The 22,369-nt window shown below is 39.8% G+C and overlaps 2 protein-coding genes across 4 annotated transcripts; one reads left to right on the top strand and one right to left on the bottom strand.

Moving 5' to 3' along the window:
• Positions 1 to 1,633: 1,633 nt before the first annotated feature.
• Positions 1,634 to 6,295, top strand: slc16a7 (solute carrier family 16 member 7). Of its 3 annotated transcripts, none has more exons than XM_079587868.1 (5): positions 1,634 to 1,748; positions 1,988 to 2,224; positions 2,531 to 2,674; positions 3,863 to 4,699; positions 4,776 to 6,295. In XM_079587868.1, the coding sequence occupies exons 2-5, from the start codon at positions 2,008 to 2,010 to the stop codon at positions 5,015 to 5,017; spliced, it is 1,440 nt and encodes a 479-aa protein (XP_079443994.1). In that variant the 5' UTR covers positions 1,634 to 1,748; positions 1,988 to 2,007; the 3' UTR covers positions 5,018 to 6,295. The 3 variants fall into 3 exon arrangements, with proteins under 3 accessions (XP_079443994.1, XP_079443993.1, XP_079443995.1); XM_079587867.1 differs by having other exon boundaries at positions 1,665 to 1,748; positions 2,021 to 2,224; XM_079587869.1 differs by lacking the exon at positions 1,988 to 2,224 and having other exon boundaries at positions 1,667 to 1,748.
• Positions 6,296 to 6,304: 9 nt separating this feature from the next.
• LOC306985522 (SRSF protein kinase 3) lies at positions 6,305 to 21,100 on the bottom strand. The gene is made up of 13 exons (XM_079587875.1): positions 21,009 to 21,100; positions 14,557 to 14,660; positions 14,369 to 14,477; positions 14,175 to 14,262; positions 14,004 to 14,091; positions 12,782 to 12,888; positions 12,678 to 12,711; positions 8,644 to 8,778; positions 8,473 to 8,546; positions 8,199 to 8,306; positions 6,883 to 6,952; positions 6,709 to 6,801; positions 6,305 to 6,578 (listed from the first exon to the last, which is right to left on the bottom strand). The coding sequence occupies exons 1-13, from the start codon at positions 21,044 to 21,046 to the stop codon at positions 6,394 to 6,396; spliced, it is 1,233 nt and encodes a 410-aa protein (XP_079444001.1). The 5' UTR covers positions 21,047 to 21,100; the 3' UTR covers positions 6,305 to 6,393.
• Between the last annotated feature and the right edge of the window lie 1,269 nt (positions 21,101 to 22,369).

Consider the following 22,369-nt stretch of genomic DNA (forward strand, 5'->3'; position numbering starts at 1 on the left):
CCATTTTGTGACAGTTGAAAAAATAAAGATGGTCTCTGAAAGTTGCGACTCATGGTCAGTTTTTGACCATTGTTTTCCACTTTTGGCACTTTTTGACATTTCTAGCGAAAAGTTACTACTGTAGTAATTAAATATTCGCTAGTTATCACCAAAGCTTGCACTATTTTGCTGTAAATCAATAAACCGTTACGCTGCCTCAGAAGTCTGTCCGAAAAAAGTCTGTTTCGTGAGGTGCCTTCATGCGCAAATGCGGCCTGCAAAGTCATTGCCTGATAGGGCAGCGAGGCAACAGAATTGGCTGCCTAAGGTTTTGGGTGCAGCCCTGGTTTTATCTATTGTCTGTTAGCAATGTGGCTAAAGATATATTATATATCCAGTGGGCGGGGCCAAATACGAGGATGTAGATGGGAGTAGGCGCTGATCTGTTTCTGCAGAGGCGGTCTCTCTCGCACTATCACATCATAATGTGACAGAGCTGGTTTCAATGAAAGTTTTTGGCCTAACAATGAAGTTTTGAGTTCTTAAATTTACAGGATTTTTTATAGTAGCCTACAATGACCGCTTAAGCCCGGGACACACCAAGCCAACGATCGTCCATCGGGCCAACTTAGTTTTTCGGCGTGTTCCGTTGGCTCTAGTCGGGCGCTGTTGGGTTTATTGGGCCGATTCAGCATAGAATCGACGTCGGGTCGTCGGTGAGAGAGAGAACTCCGATTGGCTGTTCAGCTTGGTGAACGAGTCAGTGTACGAGAAGTGAAGTACCAAGTGACCAGTGAAAGAAGTCAAAACGGTACAGATAGACCTTTACCTGTCAAAAGATCAAGGAATTTTATTTGACTTGTTTTATATATTTCACTTGTGCTATATAAATAAGTAAAAATATAAGTTGAAAAATTGAAAGTAGTTTTCTAAAGAATTCGAAAAAACTGACGGCATGAAGTCCTCGATGACTTACTACTTCCGCCGAGATTGTGAAGTGCGCATTCGATGGTCACTTTACTATCCCATGAGGCCACGGGAGGGGATTTATGAATGGAAGTGAAGTGACAGGTCACGTGACAGTAACAACATGGCAGATCATGTAGTATGTCCAAATTTCATTCATACTACCCATATTCATATGGAACTATAGTATGAGAGACACTAAGAACCAGGCCTTAGTGCCTAATAAATAAATAAATAAAAATATATTAATAGAAAAAAAAGCATATTGCAAAATTACAAAAATTAAAATACCAAACTGAACATTTAAAAATAAAAACATGTTCAAAATATTAATAAGTAGCCTATTATAATAGTATATAAAGTTAAAATATAAAATTTGATCATTCATAATTGTTTATTTTATTTTTTGGTTTTAATGTAGTTTAATTTAACTTTTAATTGATTGTATGTATCTGCGTGCATATAACTATTACATTTTTTATTAACCTATAACCATGGCAATAATGCAAACAGGAATTTTGAGTTGCTCTTTGGTCAGATTTCAGAAATATAATCACACTTTCAGTCTCTCCGTAATTTCCCCATTGTGGGACAAATAAAGGTTTTTCTTATCTTATCTTGTCTTACCTTCTCTCTCTCTCTCTCTCTCTCTCTCTCTCTCTCTCTCTCTCTCTCTCTCTCGCTTTAAAAAAGAGGCAAGGCATGTCACGGAGAACCACAAGAAAGAGAACTGATAAGAAAATAAAGAAAGCAAGACATGTTGAACATCGCCATCTGGAAGCTCATTGTACTCATGGAGAGAGGTAAGGTCACTAATTTTGTGTCGCAGACATTTATATCCCTTTTTTTTATTTTTTTTTAGTTAGTGCGTGGAAATATAGCTATCAATAAATAAATCAAGTGCATTGGGAATTAAATGTGTACAAAGACTTATCAGTCAACAGGAAAGTTCCTGCATGATTTCTGTAGTTAATTCAGAGCAATGTTCTGTTCTTTTAATGAAGAATACTAATGAAATCATATGGGGTTTTTTTTCTTTTAGAGAGGGATTAAAAAGAAAACATGCCCCCATCAGCTAGCACAAACCTGGGCTATACCCCTCCCGATGGCGGCTGGGGGTGGGCCGTGGTGTTGGGATCCTTCATCTCCATCGGCTTCTCTTACGCCTTCCCCAAGTCTCTCACCATCTACTTCAAAGAAATCCAGGAGTATTTCTCCATCTCATACAGTGAGATAGCCTGGGTCTCCTCCATCATGCTGGCTACCATGTATGCAGGAGGTTAGAAAGCATATTACTCAACTTTGCATTGGATGGCACAATGATATGCGTGTCATTTTCACGATATTGCTTGGCATTCCATACTCCCACAAACAGAGCAGAACAGTCTAATGTGTGCTAAAAGTAACCAAATAACCCAAATCAAAGATTACTTTGTCCCCATGGTTGCACAATAAGCCAGAGCTGTGCTCTCATTTTTTTTTAAAGTCTTATTTTGTATAACAAATTTAGAGGTCAAGGTTTTAGTATTACTTTTGGGTTCATGACACCTAATGCATTGCATCATCTTTTTCTCTCACCTCGCAGGACCTGTGAGCAGCATTTTGGTCAACCGCTATGGTAGCCGCCCAGTGGTGATTGTTGGTGGGCTAATGGTTGGGCTTACTATGGTAATGGCATCTTTTGGCACTACCATTGTGCATTTGTATTTATGCGTGGGAGTCATTGGAGGTACATATTTTAATGTTAATCACAGCAACAGCCTTAGAAATGAGGACATAGTATATAGATTGTAACTCAGTTCCCTTCTTGTGACATTGTTCTTCTGCTTGTAAAAAGCATGCTTCATTCTGATTGGTCAGTGTCAGTGCACTGGGGTTCCTCCCCTGCATGTGAATGATCAAAGATTACAAGCTCAAGGTCAAAGCTGTCTGTTTGAATTAATATTCTGGGTTAAATTCAAGCACTAAATAGAAGCTCTGATTTTTTTATTCACTACAATTCAGAAAAAACATGTTATTTTGACATGGAGAAACCTGACCGGAGACCCAACAACAGCAATGTCCGATTTGTGAGCGAATCATTCTTAGGAAAGGAATCAACTGTATTCAACTGGTTTACGAATCACATTCTATGATTCATTAGTGAATTCGACTATTCGGATTTGCAGCAGTTATAAACTCATTGTTTCAATGATTCATTCAAAGTGAGTCTCAAGTTAACGAATCACTGCATTTGTCTGACTCAAAATGAGCCAAAAAACAGGTGTATATGATTCTCAGTGTGCTGATCGACTCCTAATAATGATAATTCATAATAATGTTAGATTGAACACTAAACTATTTAGAATCATTTACACTACCATTCAAAGGTTTGGGGTCCAGATGATTTTTGAAATGTTATCCTCACCAAGGCTGCATTTATTTGATAAAAAATACAGTAAAGACAGTAATATTGTGAATTTTTTTCAGGATCACTTCAGTGTCACATGATCCTTCAGAAATCATTCTAATATGCTGATTTGATGCTCAAGAAACATTTCTACTTATTGTCAATGTTGAAAACAGTTGTGCTGCTTAATATTTTTGTGGAAAGCATGATGTAGCCTATATTTTTTTAGGATTCTTTGATGAATAGAAATTTTAGAAGTTCAGCATCTACAGTATTTTAAATCTTTTGTAACATTATACATGTCTTTACTGTCACTTTTTATCAATTTAATGCAGCCTTGCTATATAAAATATATTTTTTGAGAATTATGGAGTATGTAAAATCCTCACAGATCAGTACATTTACTTTTGAAACTTAAAGTAAGTACTTTTACTCAAGTACTTTTATTGGAGTAATATGTCATCAGAGTATGTACTTAGTTAAATGTTAACTCATTGACCATGCACATTAAATGCTTTTGTTTTACAGGCTTTGGCTTAGCTTTTAACCTGCAACCATCTCTTACGATAATTGGCAAATACTTCCTTGTGAAAAGGCCAATAGCAAATGGCTTGGCAATGGCGGGGAGCCCAGTCTTCCTGTCCACCCTGGCTCCCCTCAACCAGTTTCTCTTTGACCGTTTTGGATGGCGAGGAAGCTTCCTCATCCTCGGAGGAGTGCTGCTCAACTGCTGCGTAGCTGGAGCCCTTATGCGGCCCATCAAGATAAAAATAAAACCGGCAGTGAGCCAAACCACTGATGAAAATGACCGAGGGGATCTGGACGTCACCCCTCAGACAGCTGGACAAAACCAGTCCAAGCAGTCAGGCTGTGCCGCAAAGGTCCACCAGTTTATTGATGTAACCCTCTTCAAACACAGAGGCTTCCTAATCTATCTGGTGGGAAATGTGCTCATGTTTTTGGGCTTTTTTGCCCCAGTGGTCTTCCTGGCACCATATGCCAAGCATCAGGGGATAGACGAATACTCCGCAGCATTCCTGCTCTCCATATTTGCTCTAGTGGACATGTTTGCACGTCCAGGAACGGGTCTGGTCGCCAACACCAGATGGATCAGGCCCAAGATCCAGTATTTCTTCAGCTTCGCTGTGATGTATAATGGCCTGTGCCATCTGATGTGTCCGCTCTTACCAGGTTACACAGGCCTGGTGGTGTACGCTGTGTTTTTTGGCATGGCTTTTGGGATGGTGTGTGCTCTTCTTTTCGAGGTACTCATGGATTTGGTGGGAGCACAGCGGTTCTCCAGTGCGGTTGGGCTCGCTACCATTGTAGAGTGTGGGCCTGTCCTGCTGGGACCACCAATTTCTGGTAAGTCCTCACTGTTATATCTCTCCGTGTTATATTGTTCAGGAAGTCTATTAAAGTCTAATTAAACCTTCCTTAGGTTTACTGGTTGACATCTTCATGGACTATAAATACATGTACTTTGCTTGTGGTGTGATGATGCTGGTCGGAGGTATCTTCCTCTTCATCATGAACTATTACAACTACAGATGGTTGGAAGAGGAAAAGAAACAGAGAAAGGTAGAAGAGCTACAGATTGGCTCAGCTAAAGAGCTTTCTGCAATGGAGGAGGTCAAACTCAGCACAGAGGAGGAAGCAGTGGACTCAACCCAAGAGCCCTGAATCTGTCTTATTTTGTTAGAATGAAACTCTATCTATCCATCTATCCATCCGTCCGTCCGTCAGAATGTCGCTATCAAGCATTTCTCAAAGTTGCATTTTTATAAACTAGTTTTTCTTAGCATTTTCTTTCTATATTATTACTTAAATTATAAAACATGTAGGGCTGTTATAGTATTATAGTATTTATTCTTTTATTAACATCTTTTATATTTTAAGTTCTAATTTTAATTTTGGCTAGGCCACTCCAAGACCTTAATGTGCTTCTTCTTGAGCCACTCCTTTGTTGCCTTGGCGGTATGTATTGGGTTATTGTCATGCTGGAAGACCCATCCATAACCCATCTTCAGTGTTCTGGCTGAGGGAAGGAGGTTCTCGTCCAATATTTTACGGCACATGGCCCCGTCCATTGGCCCCTCAATACAGTGAATTTGTCCTGTACCCTTAGCAGAGAAACAGCCCCAGAGCATATGTATTTCCATACCTCCGTACACATCATCAGCACGTTTTATGCTATGCAGAGTTAGAGACGTATGTAGAAATTTTGTATCGTTTTATTTTGACAACAAAACAATGATCTTATGCTGCGCTCACGGCATGTCTTAAATAAATACCATATCTTATGGAATCTTAAGGATCTTATGCTTTCAAAGCTAGCTCGCTATTGCTAGCCTCTCTGAAAATTGCCTATAACAACTACAACACTGAAACTCATGACCTTAATTTTGGTTTGAAAAAAGTAGATGGACAAACAGATGATTGTACGTTAACAGATATTCTCTTTGACATATTTATATAGTAAAATATCCTAAGAAATAAAAAAAATGTTTTTGTCTATAATGGCATAAACACATATAGAACTTACTGCAGGCCTCTCTTTTTTTTTACATGTTGATTACCAAAACAAATGGCTTGTTTAGCATCTCTAAACTCAAGAACACACCACTTACATCTGATTAGTCACGGTCATCATTTTAGTCAGTGATATATGCACAGAATCACTACAGGGCTTATTTAAGAGTGGAATGTATGTACCAAACATTGAAACATATTTCACAGATTTAAATGCATTTGCTATGCTGTTCACGTATGTTACAGAACCAACCATCCTTATTTAAAGAGACAGTTCACACAAAAATTAATGTTCTGTCATCATTTACTTTGTGTTTCGCATAGGAAAGAAAGTCATACAGGTTTAGAACAACATAAGAATGAATAAATGATGACTGAATTAAAAAAAATTGGGTGAACTATTAATTTAAGCCCTATTTGGAAAAATGAAAGCATTCACCATGAACAAAACATGCATGGACATGGACAGAAAATCTTACGGAGACCTAGTGCACAGTGCAATTTCAAGTATAAGAAGCCAGAAAGGCTCACAGTTTTAGCCAGGGATGCTTGAGACACTGAGTTGCTGTGGCCCTCCGCTCTGGCAGGAAGTCCAACATTTGCAAAAGGAAATCAGAGAAAAGCGACGCCTCTCTGAGGAGAAGGTGATATTTCTCCACCAGCACTTCATACAGCCCCCATGGACGGAGGACAGCAATTCGCCGCAGGTCACCTGTGCAGCGACGGACATAAGTTAACAGTTCGTCAATAAAGATACTAATCACTCTTGCATTAAACTGATTAATTTAACCAGTTACCACACCAAGATAAATTGGGGAAGACAAATATAGTGTTAAACTCACCCTTGCGGTTGAAAAACTCAGAGGAATATTTACCAGACAGAGCAACTGACACTGGGATTTTACCCAGGAGCTCAATAATATGAGCCAGGTGGTCTAAAAATAATAGAAACCATCAACACCACAAATCTTCACTTTTCTAATAAAAATATTGAGGGTGGCTTTTAAATAGCGTACCTTCCTCTAATGAGAAATTCTGCCCTCCTTTGGGTTCAAATAAGGAATCACCGGTAGCAAGCTCGAATGCCTGGTGCAAAATAATATTGATAAAAATAAATTATTCATAATATAAAACCACATGGAATCAGATTTTTTTATTTTTTATTATTCTGATTCGGGCCACTTCCATATGTGGTACTAAGGCCCTGTACCAAATGGCACTCTAAACACTGGCGGTCTTCCTACAAGTCCACAGTTTAGTGATGCAACGCCTCTTTGTTTGTTGGGTAGAAGTCTGATGCGGAGCTAGCTTGGCAAAAGTGCGCATATCAACCGCAAAGGGGGGGGGGGCGCTTGCGAGCACCCTTCTGAAACCTTATTGACAAATGAGACACCCTACCGTGGACTTAATGGACACATGTATGGAGGCAGCCATTGCAAGTCCACTAGACCGAAAGTGCATATGAAGTGTGCCTTTTGGGCCAGGGCCTATACCCGATAGAGATCAGATGTTTTGCAATGTGACCTCAGTCTGAGCAGTCATGAATCCATGCGACTTTTACGTCACTCTAGATCAACGTTCATTACAATTCTGCACTGATGGGAGTCACTCCAAACATTTTACATACCGATAGTTGTTTGTTTCCTCAGTGAATATGGAAGTCGCAGCGCAGTTATGCCGCCTTCACGTGTTATCGAAATGTTTCCTACTTCCCACTTTTAAAGTCATGGTTATGAGCTCGTCGCATTCTAGTGCTTTGCTGGCGGAAAGAACAATCATGGAGGACACCAGGCTTTTGCCTATTTATTTTAAATCTTATTAAAGCCAAAATTATGTTTAGCGTCCCATTCATTGACAACCATATAGACATTCATTGCTGACAATTCTGGAATTTCGGTCAAATACAGGCTATTTTCGTTGTGTATTAAACACAATATTCTTCAAATGTTTATTCATATAAATATGCAGTACTTTAATGACAAGACAAGGCGATTAAGCTGTTGTGGAAAAATCTAATAAAGAATAGCAGTAATCGTTCTCCCCTCCACTGTTGGGCCGCCCATCTAGAGATCTTGGGTATCAAAATTATCCCTGAGCTTTCCAGTGGTAAATACGACTTGGTAGGGCGTCCATGTCCAATTTTTAACTGGGAAACTCGTATTTACGATAATTCTGATAGCATGTGAAGGCAGCATTATTCTGATTACGATAGCATGTGTAATAATTTGAAAAAAAATCTAAGAATTGAGCACCAAGGCTTTCGGTGTGAACGTGGACAAATTTTCTTCTAGAAGGCTATTTCGTTAAACACTGTCTCCAGCTGTAGACTCACCAAGCAGGCCACACTCCAGATGTCAGCTGGAGGTCCATATTCAGAGCCTAGAAGAACCTCCAGAGAGCGATACTGTCTGGTCTGGATCTCTTGACAGAAGTGTTTGTACTATAACAACAAGAAAAGAGGGTTATGTAATCTAATCCGATTTAAACATCAAGTGATTTGCTCTAATTCATTGATTCAGAGAATCAAGAATATCCTTTCACAAGACCAGGCTGCATATTTTTTAGCTTTAGAAAATCATTATATGCATTCACTAAATGTGTCGCACCACCCAACATGAGCTGCCGAGGTCTGCGATCTTCACTGTTATTTTATCCAAGTTTCCAGGTTTTCCAGCTGCTCCTACACGAAAGAAGTAGATGAAGTCAGCCTTCTCTCTAAATCCAGGTGGTTTAACAAAAATGTTACATTTGATTTACTTTACATTTATGTTTCTTACCAGGATCCTGGAGTATTGTGGTTTTAACAGCTGAAGTGTGCATTTGTTGTGCGCCCCCTGGAGGATGAGATGGGGACTGCGGCGTGAGACACAGCAGGATGTTCTCAGGCTTGATGTCTGTGTGTATGATCTTACAGTGGCGGTAATAATAATAATAATAATAATAAGTTTAATTTATATTGCACTTTACACGTGAACAAACATGTCTCAAAGTGCTACAGTTGCACAGGTAAAAACACAGATCATAAAAACAGTAAAAAACAGCAAGAAACAAAATTATATTAAGAAAATGCAGTAAAAAATAAGTAGGTCTTTAGTTTGTTTTTAAAAACCTCTATAGGCTGTGGCGCCCTCAAATTGTTGGGGAGGGCATTCCACAGTCGAGGCGCAGCCGCCTGGAAGGCCCTATCTCCCATAGTGCAGAGTTTGGACTTGGGGACCTGGAGTTTGTGGTTGTCAGAGGAACGGAGATGTCGGGTTGGGTTGTGTCTATTTATGAGTTCTTTGAGGTACAATGGTGCGCTGCCATAGACACACTGATAGGCCAGGAGACAGATCTTATACTCAATCCTGAACCTAACAGGAAGCCAGTGAAGTTTATGGAGGATGGGTGTGATGTGCTCAGATTTGCGCACCCCCATCAGGACCCTGGCAGCGCAGTTTTGAATACTCTGCAGTCTCTGCAGGCTCCTGCCAGGGATCCCGATGAGTAGTGCATTACAGTAGTCGAGCCTGGAGGAGACAAAGGCATGAACCAGCTTCTCTGCATCAGAAAGAGAGAGGGAGGGGCGGAGTTTGGAGATGTTCCGGAGGTGAAAGAATGCAGTCTTACAGATAAATTGGATGTGGGTGTTAAATGATAGGTGTGGGTCAAATCGAACTCCCAGGTTTGTTATAGAGGATGTGAGAGGAATTTCGTGGCCAGCAAATGAGTAAACGGTCAAGGGGGAGGATCGGAGTTGGTGTGGGGTCCCAATGAGGAGACCTTCAGTTTTGGAGCTGTTTAACTGAAGGAAGTTGTCAGTCATCCATGCCTTTGTCTCCTCCAAGCAGACAGATAAAGTGGAGAGTGATGATGCGGAAGATGTGGGGTCCAACCTGACATAGAGCTGAGTATCATCAGCATAGCAGTGGAAAGCAACTCCATGCCTGCTGATGATGTGGCCCAAGGGGAGCATGTAAATGGAGAATAGAGTGGGGCCAAGGACCGAACCCTGAGGCACTCCACATGTAACTGTGTGGGGCCTCGACCTGGCTCCCCCCAGGGCCACATACTCAACTCTATCAGTCAGGTAGGACCGAAACCATTGTAATGCTGTGTGTGAAATGCCAATAAAGTGTTGCAGACGGTGGAGGAGGATGATGTGGTCAACAGTGTCGAAGGCGGCTGAGAGGTCCAAGAGCAGGAGGAGGGATGGAGAGCCCTGGTCAGCAGCCACAAGCAGATCGTTTGTGACCCTGACCAGGGCTGTCTCTGTGCTATGGGCGGAGCGAAAACCAGACTGGAATTTTTCATAAAGACTGTGTGATTGAAGGTGGTTATGGATTTGGGTGACAATTACTTTTTCAATGACTTTGGAGAGAAATGGGAGGTTAGAAATAGGCCGGTAGTTTGATAAAATATCAGGATCAAGGGAGGGTTTCTTAAGCCGAGGGTTGATGAGTGCAGTTTTCAGAGAGATTGGAAGATGACCAGTTTGCAGGGAAGAGTTTATGATAATAGTGATGAGAGGGCTTAAGAAAGTCGTATTTGATTTTATCAGGGCAGTGGGAAAGGGGTCCGATGAGCACGTTGAGGGTCTCATGCTGTGTATGAGAGTCTCAACCTGTCTGTGTGTGGGGAGAATGAAATGAGAGAATATTGGTGCTGAGGTTGGGGGGATGGATGAAATGGCATTACCGGGTGTTAGGTTAGAGCGGATGGTAATTATTTTTGTGGTGAATGAATCAAGGAATTTATTGCATTGGTCGTCAGTACTGTTATTTTGCCTCGGGGCAGGTGGACTGAGAAGATAATTTATTGTTTTAAAGAGCTGTTTTGAATTTCCCGGATTGTTGTTAATGATGTTGGAATAGTATTGTGACCGTGCCTGACTGAGTGATTTGGAATATGATCTTTGGTGCTCTCTATAAGCAGTTTTATGGACAGTCAGCCCAGAGGCAACGTAGCGCCTCTCAAGGACCCTCCCAGCCGCCTTCTGTCTACGCAGCGCACCATTGTACCACGGAGCAGAGCGTGTAAATGTTACAGTCCGTGTCTTGAGGGGCGCATGGGCATCAAGTATCTCTCGCAGTCCAGTGTTGTAATGGTCTACAAGCGCGTCAGTAGCAGAGTGATGAACGGATGTGGCCAGATTTTCTAGGTCATAAGACAGGTGTTCAGGGTTAATTTCTTTTGTTTTACGAAAGCAGATTTTGTGTTTAGGCTTATTGAGTGAGGTTAAGAATGAAAAGTCTAATGATATGGCATAGTGATCAGATATGCATAAATCATGTACATGAACATTATTAACAGGAAAATTTGTTATAATGAGGTCCAATGTATGCCCTTTTGTATGGGTAGGGACTGTCACGAGTTGTCTGAGATTGAGTGTATCAAGAAGTTGTAGTAGTTCTGTAGTGTATAGACTTGTGGGAGAATTAACATGGACATTAAAGTCTCCAAGAATTTCCACATTGTTTGATGTGGTGCACACTGACAAAAGTAACTCAGTTAATTCAGAAATAAAACATGGGTGTGGTTTAGGTGGTCGGTATATGAGGATGGTTGTAAGTGGGATGGATTTTTCACACGTGAAGGCCAAGCATTCAAATGATGACAGCTTTGGCAAAGTCACATAGGACAGGTGAAACTCAGAACGATGAATAACCGCCAAACCCCCTCCACGTCCATTTCCCCTAGCTTTTTCTAGGTATGTGTAGCCAGGGGGGCACGCTTCATTAAGTGCAGAATATACTTCTGATTTGTGCCAGGTCTCAGTGAGGCACATAAAATCAAGCTTCTGATCTAGTATATAGTTGTGGATAAAGGATGCCTTATTGGTAAGTGATTGACAGTTTAACAGTTCCATTTTAATAATTGAAGATGGTGTCCACTTTACTAGAGAGCGCAGCACAGTAGGATCCACTCCGCGTTTCCCAGGGCGCGCAGTGCGTAGTTCTTCCAGCAGGGGGCCTGTGTGTGGTCGGTTGTAATTTTTTAGACCTGGGCCACGGGTGCTCTGATGACGCATCCGATGATGTCGTTGGTGTGCGCCGGTGCTAGCAGCTGTCCACAGGCTTGGAATTGAGCTCTCAGTCATGCTCTCGGAGTAAACAAGATGCCGCCGTGACCCTCTATGGACGTAGCGGGGTCTGCGAAGAATACCCAGTTGCTTGAGAGCAGAGATGTTTGATGGGGCGAGGCGAGTGTTAAGTTCCAAGAGTTGGTTCGGCAGGTACCGGAGCATGGTGGATGTAGGAGTCGTTGTGATGCTACAGTTAGCAGCTATCCATGGATCCGGCAAACATGGGTGAATGATGACTATATACACCAGGACAAATGCCAGTACCCGTAGTAACCCAGGGGGCAAGTGTGGCATACACTGGAGGTGAGGGGAGCCCATATGGACTGCAAAAGATTTGGTATCAGAAACAGTATCTGGTGGTAGCAGTTGATTAGCCTAGCCACGGACCAGCGCAACTCGACGGGCGAGAAAGCTTCAGCAACACTGCACCGCGACTATCCGAGGGTTCACACCGTCAGTATGTTCGATTCACTGTAACCAGTCCGGCAGGCAAGATCCCCAGCCATATCCCAGGGCGACAAAACAGCTCCAGACCAACTCACCACTCTAGCAGCAAGGGCAGCTCCAGGTAAAAACAAAACAAAGACATCCGAGCCTAGATGTTTTAATATCCAAACAAAGCTGGACAAAGGGCTCAATATCTGTTATCAGTAGAACAGATACAGAATAGCTATAGCAGTTTTAGCAGGCTGAGAAGCGGCGAACACACGACGCCAGCGTCCTCTCAGTCCTCTCAGTGTCTGTCCAAGTGGCGGTGAAGATACTCCAGACCTTCAAGCACCTGCGACAGATACAGTTTTTAGGTCTTATGCTATTTAAAATAGAATTCAATTCTACACATTGCGTCTCACCTGAGTGATGATGTGTTTGACACAGGTGAGAGAGAGACCTGGACTACCAAAACACATCTGCCAACAGCGCAAGTCCGGCCCCAGGAGCTCCAACACCAAACAAATATCTACATAGTGGTCAAGAACCAACTAACCGTGTTGCTGTATTATATAAAGATGAAGTATACACCCCAACTTTCCCACAGAACAGAATTTATACAGCCCTACTTCTGGTCGTTGAATTTGATTGGTTGAGTGGCGTTCCAAGAGTGCTCATAAGGCTATGCAACTTTTCACTGTATTGTTCCTCATGCGGTCGGCAAATTTCCACGGTCGAAACCCCCTCATTTCAACAGGAATATGCGTGATCGGGAGTTTTATTTGAGGGCAAAAATTTCCCCTTGTAAATGTTGCTCATGTTCATGTTTGTCACAAGAATTCGCCACATTGACCAACTCTGCTTGGTTTGAGAGTGACTTTTGTGTGAGATGTGCGTCATACATTGCTACACTATTGACAATGTACCTTTTATGTCCTTGAAATTTAGCTGAAATGTCACGGATGTGACTGCAGATATATGTTAGTGCATGTTAGAGATTTGTAGAGACTCTTTCAGCAATATGCCAGTAAATGGCAACAAGTTTTAATGAGTCATTTGAATCAGTCACTCAACCGATTTGTTCAAACACACTGATTCATTTAGGAATGAAAGAACACTGTGTTGCTCGAAGATGCCCAGTGGTTTACTCAAAGTAGATATTGACAAAGTGTCAAAACTGTGTCTAAAATGTACAATCTGATCATAAAGGGACATTATCTGTAGGAAAATGTGATGAATAGCGTTTAATGTCTAATGTTTATTATCAGAACATTCAGAGAATATTCATAAGTAACGTTCTCATAATGATTGCAAAATCATCAACTGGACTGTTCGGAAAAAAAAGTTTTTTTAGACCCATCCGTCTAGGACCTTCAAATTCGGGTCGATAATAGATCTCGAAGGGTCCTTTCATACCAAAAAAAAGCCCAGAATCCCTAGACAGAAGTCAGTTTTGGACTTTTTTTCCGAGTCAGAATAGAACCGTAACTTTGATCGGCTATAACTTCGTTCATTTTGAACATTCAGAGAACATTCAGAAATAATGTTTCATAATGTTTAGAACGTTAGAAAAAAGTTCTTAGAAATTTTTTTGTTAGATGGGGTGGTGCTTCATTTCACATACACTATTTTAAGAAAGGATACGGATCCCGTTCACACCTGCTATCTTAAACTCATCCAGTAGTTGCACTATATGTCTTTTAAGAGGGTTACGGGCTGTGGGACCACTGGCCTGGAGAGAGGGAAGAGGTGTACACGCACACAGTGAAAGAGAAACAGACAACCAGAGAGAGAGAGAGAGCGAGAGACACTCACACATCGCAGTAATGTCAGTTCATCCTGGCCAGCCTGAGTGAATCCAGCTCCGCTCTTTAACACCTTCACTGCCACATGCCTGCCAGACCTGCAAAACCACGAACACTTAAGAACTTTTAAAGACATGTAAACACTTATACGCCTCAGTACGCGGAAATGCATAGATATGTGGTGCGAACACGAAGTTTCAGTACCTGAGGTCAATGCAGAGCCATACAGTGGAGAAATAACCCCAACCCAGCTTTGACAGAACCTTGTATCTCTTATTAAACACATCTCCCACCTCGACTGGATGATACCCACCTATAGAGAGATGTCAATGAACTGTTATCATTACTGCTAATTATGTCAATAACAAATAAATTAAAATAAAATAAAATACCGTAGCAGTAATCTTTTGGGTCTTCATGCTCCTCTGTGTAATCCGGTTCAAGATGTTCGTAATTTCGTACTTTTTTCATCTTATAGTCCATAACTACATGAGACCTGCATTAAAACCCCAAAACACATATATTATCATCTTAAAGTGACATATGACTATTCATAGATCCATAATCACACATGAATAGTAGTGAGAGTCATAAATCTTTGCAAATGTGTTTGAAAATATATTGAGTTTCCTGTGAGTATAAATAATTTAGTGGTTGCTGATGTAATGGAGCATATTCAAAATATTAAATCTGCAGTGTATTCTTAGACAAACGTCCAGTATAGCTCTTCTATCCTGACACATTTGGCTCACGAAGGGTCAGATAAGCCAGCACCGCATTTAGATCTCAACACCCGCTGCTGTGGGAGTTTACAGCCGGATCTCTGAACCGTGACCTGAAAAAATAGCATGCCACTTTTTGTCTGTCACTCACGTCACACAAGATTTCGGAGGGCAATGTGAGGGACACATTCCCACAGTCAAACAAACTGAAACTGTTCAATTTTATCTTGTCCGATAGTGAGAGAAACTCAGAGGTGGGTAGAGTATCCAAAAACTGTACTCAAGTAAAAGTACAAGTACTTCTAGAAATATTTACTCAAAGTAAAAGTAAAAGTAACAATCTTAATAGTTACTTGAGTAAGAGTAAAAAAGTATCCAATGAGAAAACTACTCAAGTAGTTAGTTACTAGTTACTTCGGATCATAGGCCGATATATATGATATATATATAAAACATGATATTATTTAGATATTTTTTATTTAAATGACTATTATTATCATTATTAGTATCCAATGAGAAAAGTATCCAATGAGAAAACTACTCAAGTACACTGTAAAAAGTAAAACATTGCTGTTTTTCGTTTGATATATATTTGTTCATTCCAATAGCCTAAAATTATTAGATTGTTAAGTAAAATTACATTTTGTAATTTGTATGTGTCTTTCAATCTATTTTCTTAGATTGATACAATATAAAATTATAACATTACAATGAAATTTAAATTATACATTCGATCAAACTACTTTTATTAGATTAAGTATGGTTTGCGCATGCGCACACATGAAAACTTGAGAGAAAGTTCTGGAAGAGACCGAGCGCGCAGAAGTCGGAGGGTTATCTGCTGAACAGCGCGAAGCGAACAGGACACGTTTGTCAGGTAAGGGAGGAATTAATCAAAATTGCACTTCTGCTTTATCCTTGCACTTTATCTCAGCACTCGCACTATAATTTTTATAAGGTGACTAGTTGAGTTTTTATAAGGTGATTCCACCGGCACAGTTTTACTGATAGCCAGGTTATCTAATGGCAGTGACCGTTAACAGCTTTACAGGCTAGCGCGACCTATCTAACGTTAGCATATTTCAGCATTTAAATACTTGAATAGCATTAACGTATCATTTTAATGAACAGACACGCAGATTAGAAGTTATTATGACGTTAATTTTGACATTAGCGGTATAGCGTTAACATGGCGCCATTTTACAGCTAACGATTTTCCTGGGAAATCCCAAGAACTTAATATTATATACGTTAGATAGACTGATTGCGGATATTATGAAATGAAAAAAAATATTTTCTCACTCCGAATGTTGTAAAAAAAAGTTGTAGCAGCTATTCATGACTAAGGCTTGAGTATATTGCATTCTTTGCCGACAATTAACGTTAAATGAATCACCTCAATATGCGAGTGACGTGTAAGTTAACGTTAACGTTTCCCGCTCAGAGTTTTAGGCTAACTGGCTCTGCTCCAGGCGCTCAATGCCAATATGAACGCGGATTTTATGTTTTATGTTTTAAATTTGCGAAGGCGGAAATGAATGTGAGGAAAATTAATTTAACGTTACACTTTGAAACTGTAAAACTAAAACGGATTCATGTTTGGATTTGAATTTTAGGAAAGCTGCTGCCTGGTAGGCATAGCTAGTTCCTGGTGCCAGTTTTGATTGTCTGTCAAGTCTTCGCTGACACTGGTGGTAAGTTGTTGTGAATTAACGTTAACAACTTAATTTGGGGGGGGGGGGGGGGGGGGGGGGGGGGTTATAGTTATAGTATAGAGCTGGTAAGTCCCGCCCCTTCCGTAAAACCCCGCTGGACCTCAAAGTTGAAAAAGCGTCAATGCAAGTGAATGGGAGAAAATAATTATTTTCTGGTCCCGTTTGAATTGTGCCATGAATGTGAACATATGTTGTCTGTGAATTTTTTATATAATATTTCATGTTACAAGTTTGACAGTATATGGTATGATTCGTCGGCTAGCAGTTGTGGAAAAAACATAACGAGAAAGACTACATGTCGCCTATGTGACGTCACCCCATAAAGTTGACTTACCCGTGGTTTTCGCCAACCTCAACGATTTTGTCCTCTCCCTGAAAGAAGGCGGTGAAGTGCACCAAAGACACAGCCATGTCTAGCGGGATCCGTGAGCTAGAGCCGTGAGCTAGTGGTGTTGACGTTTCAAACGCGTCGAAAGCAGCGAAGAGTTGTAGTCCACAAAGTGCTCTCACACAAAGTCTACCCGTATCAAACTTCTACCCGCTAAATTGTAGCATTCTTCACACGAAAGATTATTAAAAAAATTCACAGACAACATATGTTCACATTCATGGCACAATTCAAACGGGACCAGAAAATAATTATTTTCTCCCATTCACTTGCATTGACGCTTTTTCAACTTTGAGGTCCAGCGGGGTTTTAAGGAGGGGCGGGACTTACCAGCTCTATAGTATTCATGGATACAGGAACGGTGTGCATGGAGGGGAGGGGCTGTGTGTGTGTGTGTGTGTGTGTGAGAGAGACGCGTGAGTGACAGAGAGATGGAGGGAGAGCAGGGAAAGGAAATGCAGCTGAACGAAGCTGCCTGTTTTAAATAGCGTTACAATTTTTTTTTATAAATAACGAAACGCAATATGTGGCGACCGGTGTTGAATCTGTGGCGCAACAATCCTTAATATACAAAAGAAAATAATACAGGTCTCTTAAAATAAACAAATTTGTTTTATTCACGCACACAACTGGGTCTGGTCAGCACTCTTTATTCATTACTATGTATTGTCTCGCCAGGATATGCCAGGTGATGGACTGGAGCAACCAATGGCCGTCTTTATCAGTGAGACAGACACCAGGGTTCTCATTGAGGGCACAGAGGTCCTCAGTAACGTGCCCTCAACCGCAGCTGCTGTAGCAATGTTATTTGGACTGACATATGTGCTAAACCTCAAGTATCCAAAAGAACTGAAATTCACTTTTGAGTTTTTTCAGAAAGTTTAAAAGGAACTTGACACAAGAAAAAGGACCCCCAAAATATGTCGCCTCTGCACACTGCTGCATACTCAATGACTGACTGACAGCCTCCATTACAGTGCTTTGATGAACACACACAAACACACAGGATGGCAGGAATGCCTTCACCCCAGTCTCCACTACATCGTAATAGTAGTTCAGTAGTTGTTTGTTGTTTACTGGATGTGGCAATATCTGTTTTGTATTTGATATACATTTATTTCTTCTGCCAAAAATTCCTGAGAGAAGCAGACCAATTGTTTTTATGTATTTGGTCTTATTTCTTATTCTTCGTCTTATTGTTTTTATATGATATATTCACATTTTAATAACTGCTATATATGAAATTCAACTTGAAATGAACTGATTGCTTGAACGGTCTCAGAATTACATTTGTATTTGTAAAACAATGTTTGTTTGTTTTGCCAAAAAAAGTATAATCTTAAAAACTTATTTTCATACAAGATTTAATAAATATTTAAAAGAACGTTTGATCTGACTCATTTATAAAAAAATATATATATATTTTGAGAGAATTTTAATTTTTTAGATTATTACTTGCAATGAATACATATTTCAGATTGAAGAAAACTCAATTTAGATCAAGATGGTTAAAAACCTTTTTTTATTATTTAAGCCAATTTAAAATATTAATTTACACCAAATTCAGAAAAGAGTTTGCATGAAATAAAGTTTGTTAAAAAACATTTTTTGTAATTTAAGCCAATTTAAAATATTGATTTACACCAAATTCAAAAAAGAGTTTGCATGAAATTGAGGAAATTAGTTTGAACTGAATGGTTTCTGAACATTAGGTCAATGTAAAATCTTTATTGTGAATGGTTACTTCAATTTTATTAAGTTAATCCAATGTTTCACTTTTTACAGTGTAGCTATAGTTAGTTACTTCGGATCATAGGCCTATATATACTATGATATATATATAAAACATGATATTATTTAGATATTTTTTATTTAAATGACTATTATTATCATAATTAGATAGGCTATCTTTGCCACAAAAACAGAAGAGACAAGCATTATTTCTGCCATCTGTAGCCCGAAATCATTGCCTGTCCTTTGGTTTGTATAATAGTAGCCTAACTTATACAACTACAGTTGGATTATTAGACAATGTCGAAATATAGTGTATCTGCAGAGTTTTGCATTTAAAGGCATGTAAAGGGAAACATTGACAGAGAAGAAAGAGTTAAAACTCTTCACATGTGCTCGCGCTGACCGCTAACTGAACATCTGAACACAAACGACGATCAAACGCACATCGACGGATCTTCTTCTCTCTGTTCTCCAAAATGTAATCAAATGTATATTTCTGCAAGCATGTTTAAACTGGTCAACAGTGTCTAAGGCAGGCAAAGGCATTCGTTTTCAAGTTGAGTTGGCACGCCACTGCGCAATACACACACATTACCGCGGGATGGCGGGTGTTCATTTCATATGTGGACAATGGTAGCTTATTTATATTGTATAAAGTAATGTGTCCAAAAAAAACGGGTAATGTCATACTTTGAAGTAGTGCTATCATATCGTAATAATCTGTTTGGTTGTAAAATGTATTACCTGAATGAAATTAAATCGAATATCGTCCTGTGGAACGATATTCGTTCCACAGGATATATCGTCCTCAGCATACGAAGATAATAGAGATCTTCATCGCTGGCAAAAATTATGCATTTGCAGATTTGCGTTCACTTGACTGTAGGCTACTGTAGGTCCACAGCCACTTCATCCAACGCTCTTGATGTTCTTAAATCTTCCTGTTACGAGTGTGAATTGAAAGCGCTTCAGACGATTCAGTGCGTGCAGGAAACTGAACAGATCATACAAACTGATTCGCGAACCGATTTAGACAGATCTGCCCACTTGTTTGATGAAGTCTTTGAACAGAATCGACTCAAAAGAGTGATTCATTTGTGAATTGAGCATCGCTCATGCCCAGAAAAAAGATACAGCGCGCTTGGAATAAACTACGCATTTAACAACACGTATTGCATTAAAATAAAGTAACGAGAGGAACATCGCTCAACGTAACGAAGTAAAAGTACCGTTTTTTTATTAGAAATGTACTCGAGTAAAAGTAAAAAGTACCCACATTTAAATCTACTCTTAAAAGTACAATTTTTCCCAAAAAATACTCAAGTAAATGTAACGAAGTAAATGTACTTCGTTACTACCCACCTCTGGAGAAACTTTACTGACACATGCAAAGAAGCACCATGGTATCACTGCATGAATATGGTACTAGAGTACTTTTCCCCCATTAAACATATTAAGTCCATAAAAATAAAGTTGTACAACAGATGGTGCACTCAAGTGATCACCAAAAATATAAACATTTCAATTAAATTGGTATTTTTATTGCTCCATATTTTATTTATAACTTCTGATTTTAAGCAGGATAAATAATGCAACCAGCAACAACACATTTTTATCATATCATTGAATATATAGTCTAGGCCTATTTATTTTCTATAGTATATTGTTTTTCATATAATATAATATTTATTATAATATATAATTATAGATTATTTACAAAATATGCATTTGACTCATACAACAACATTCTAAATCATTATTGTGATGTATGTGTTTAGGGGACAGCAGCATAATTTACCTCAACTACAGAAATATTGTTATTGATCTAAATGTGTTCCTATGTCAAGTTCTTAAAACGGCACTCAAAAAAAAAGGAAATTTGGTGGATGTTCTCAAATTATCAAAGGTTGTACATGATTTGTAGTCTGAGAATTACTGCTAAAGACCTAATAAGATCGAAACCATAAATAAGATAATGTGAAACTCAGCTAATATAAAGCACATATTTAAAAAAAATGACATAACTTTCATCTAAATATAAAACAGACATTACAGTATAAAGCAGTACAGTATCCATGTCCTGAATACCAGGGTTCACAGTCCTAATATTTCAGGCAATCTCTCTTATTATTATTTTTATAAGAATGGAGATTTACTATACCACAGGGAATATAGTGTGAATCTCTGATCCAAAAACAATAACCCAACAGCAGCTGCTCAGATTTTAAATATTTTTCTGAATGCCTTTAAACTGAAACATATCCAGAAGTATGCTGAGTACTCACGATTTGCTGCAGATCATATTGGTTGTGTTTGTTTGCATGATTTCATCAGAGGTCTGAAGCTGCTTATACTGTAGATGCTCCTCTCATTTCCTCTAAACCCTCCACAACCCTCTCATTTCTACACCTACACTCCCCCCTCCCCTCTCTCAGAGTTGAGATATATTCTTAGGAGACAGGTGTCTGTGCTGCTCATTTTAACTATAGCATAAGCAAAACTAACTTTTTGGCACTGCAAAGAAAACACTGAAGCGGCAAAAACATGAAACAGGAAGTGATGCACATCCAACTAAAATAAGCTGCACAAAGCCACAAGAAACCATAATTGATAAATTAAAGTGATATTGAAAAGAAAACATATTCAATATTATGCAGTATTTGGAATGGTGTGTAAAAAAAGCTTATACTCACGCATGACATCACCCTCTATAAAAAGACAGTAGTATTCTCAAAAACACCCTGTTGAAGCACAAGTTGCTGTGGTTTCTGTGCATTGTCTTGCATGTAGTGCTGAAAATAACCACCAGTCAGCTGGAGAACAGAGAGAGAGAGAGAGAGAGAGAGAGAAGCTGTCTGCGGTTAATATGAGCCTGTTAACACCTACTGACATGACAAGTAGTGTACGAATAAGGTTCACGTCCGCCTGATCCTCAATGGTCTCGTCCACTGTTCCCCGCCCCATGGTCTCGTCCTCTGGTTTACGTACCATGGCCTAGACCACTGATCCATGGTCCTCTGCTCCACGGTCCTCGTCCACCACCATGCCATGATCCAAGCCCACTTCCTCCTCATGGGCCTGGCCATCCATCCCGCTCCCTGGGCCTCCTCCACTCCACCACCCTCCTGGACTTTTCGTGTTTTGGTTTATTAGGTCTGTTCTACTTGAAGTGGCGCTGCTCAAACCAATCGGTGTACGACATCAAAGTACCGCGAGAGCGATTAGAGACCAGACGGCTCATATGCTTTCGAATCGCTCGCGGTACTTTGATGTCATACATCAATCGGTCTGAGCAGCGCCACTTCAAGTCGAACACACCTATTGCCTTTTCATGTGACTATCAGTTCTGTCTTCTCATTGGTTCATTGTGTTGATTACTTTCAGGTGTCTTATTATGTCATTAGTCCTTGTGTATATAGCTCTCGTGTTTCCATTGTCTCATGTTTAGGCCCCGTTTACCTATTGTCAAGTCAAGTCAAGTCATCTTTATTTATATAGCGCTTTTTACAATACAGATTGTATCAAAGCAGCTTCACAGTGATAACATGAAAATAATACAAAAAATAATTTCATCATCGTCCACCTTTAAGGCAGATCTATAATATTGTTGAATATTAAATGTCCCCAACTAAGCAAGCCAGAAGGT

This window comes from Phoxinus phoxinus (genome assembly GCF_949152265.1).
Source record: "Phoxinus phoxinus genome assembly, chromosome: 18".
NCBI classification, from domain to species: domain Eukaryota; kingdom Metazoa; phylum Chordata; class Actinopteri; order Cypriniformes; family Leuciscidae; genus Phoxinus; species Phoxinus phoxinus.

What these genes read in the sequence shown, in the direction of transcription:
- slc16a7 (XM_079587867.1), top strand. Translation starts at nt 1,703, where the DNA reads ATGTTGAACATCGCCATCTGGAAGCTCATTGTACTCATGGAGAGAG. An exon ending in GGCTACCATGTATGCAGGAG is followed by an intron (nt 2,225 to 2,530) that starts GTTAGAAAGCAT and finishes CTCACCTCGCAG; the next exon opens with GACCTGTGAGCAGCATTTTG. An exon ending in GCTGGGACCACCAATTTCTG is followed by an intron (nt 4,700 to 4,775) that starts GTAAGTCCTCAC and finishes AACCTTCCTTAG; the next exon opens with GTTTACTGGTTGACATCTTC.
- LOC306985522 (XM_079587875.1), bottom strand. Translation starts at nt 21,046, where the DNA reads ATGCAAACAAACACAACCAATATGATCTGCAGCAAATC. An exon ending in CCCAAAAGATTACTGCTACG is followed by an intron (nt 14,478 to 14,556) that starts GTATTTTATTTT and finishes ATCTCTCTATAG; the next exon opens with GTGGGTATCATCCAGTCGAG. An exon ending in TCGGCAGCTCATGTTGGGTG is followed by an intron (nt 8,307 to 8,472) that starts GTGCGACACATT and finishes TTGTTGTTATAG; the next exon opens with TACAAACACTTCTGTCAAGA.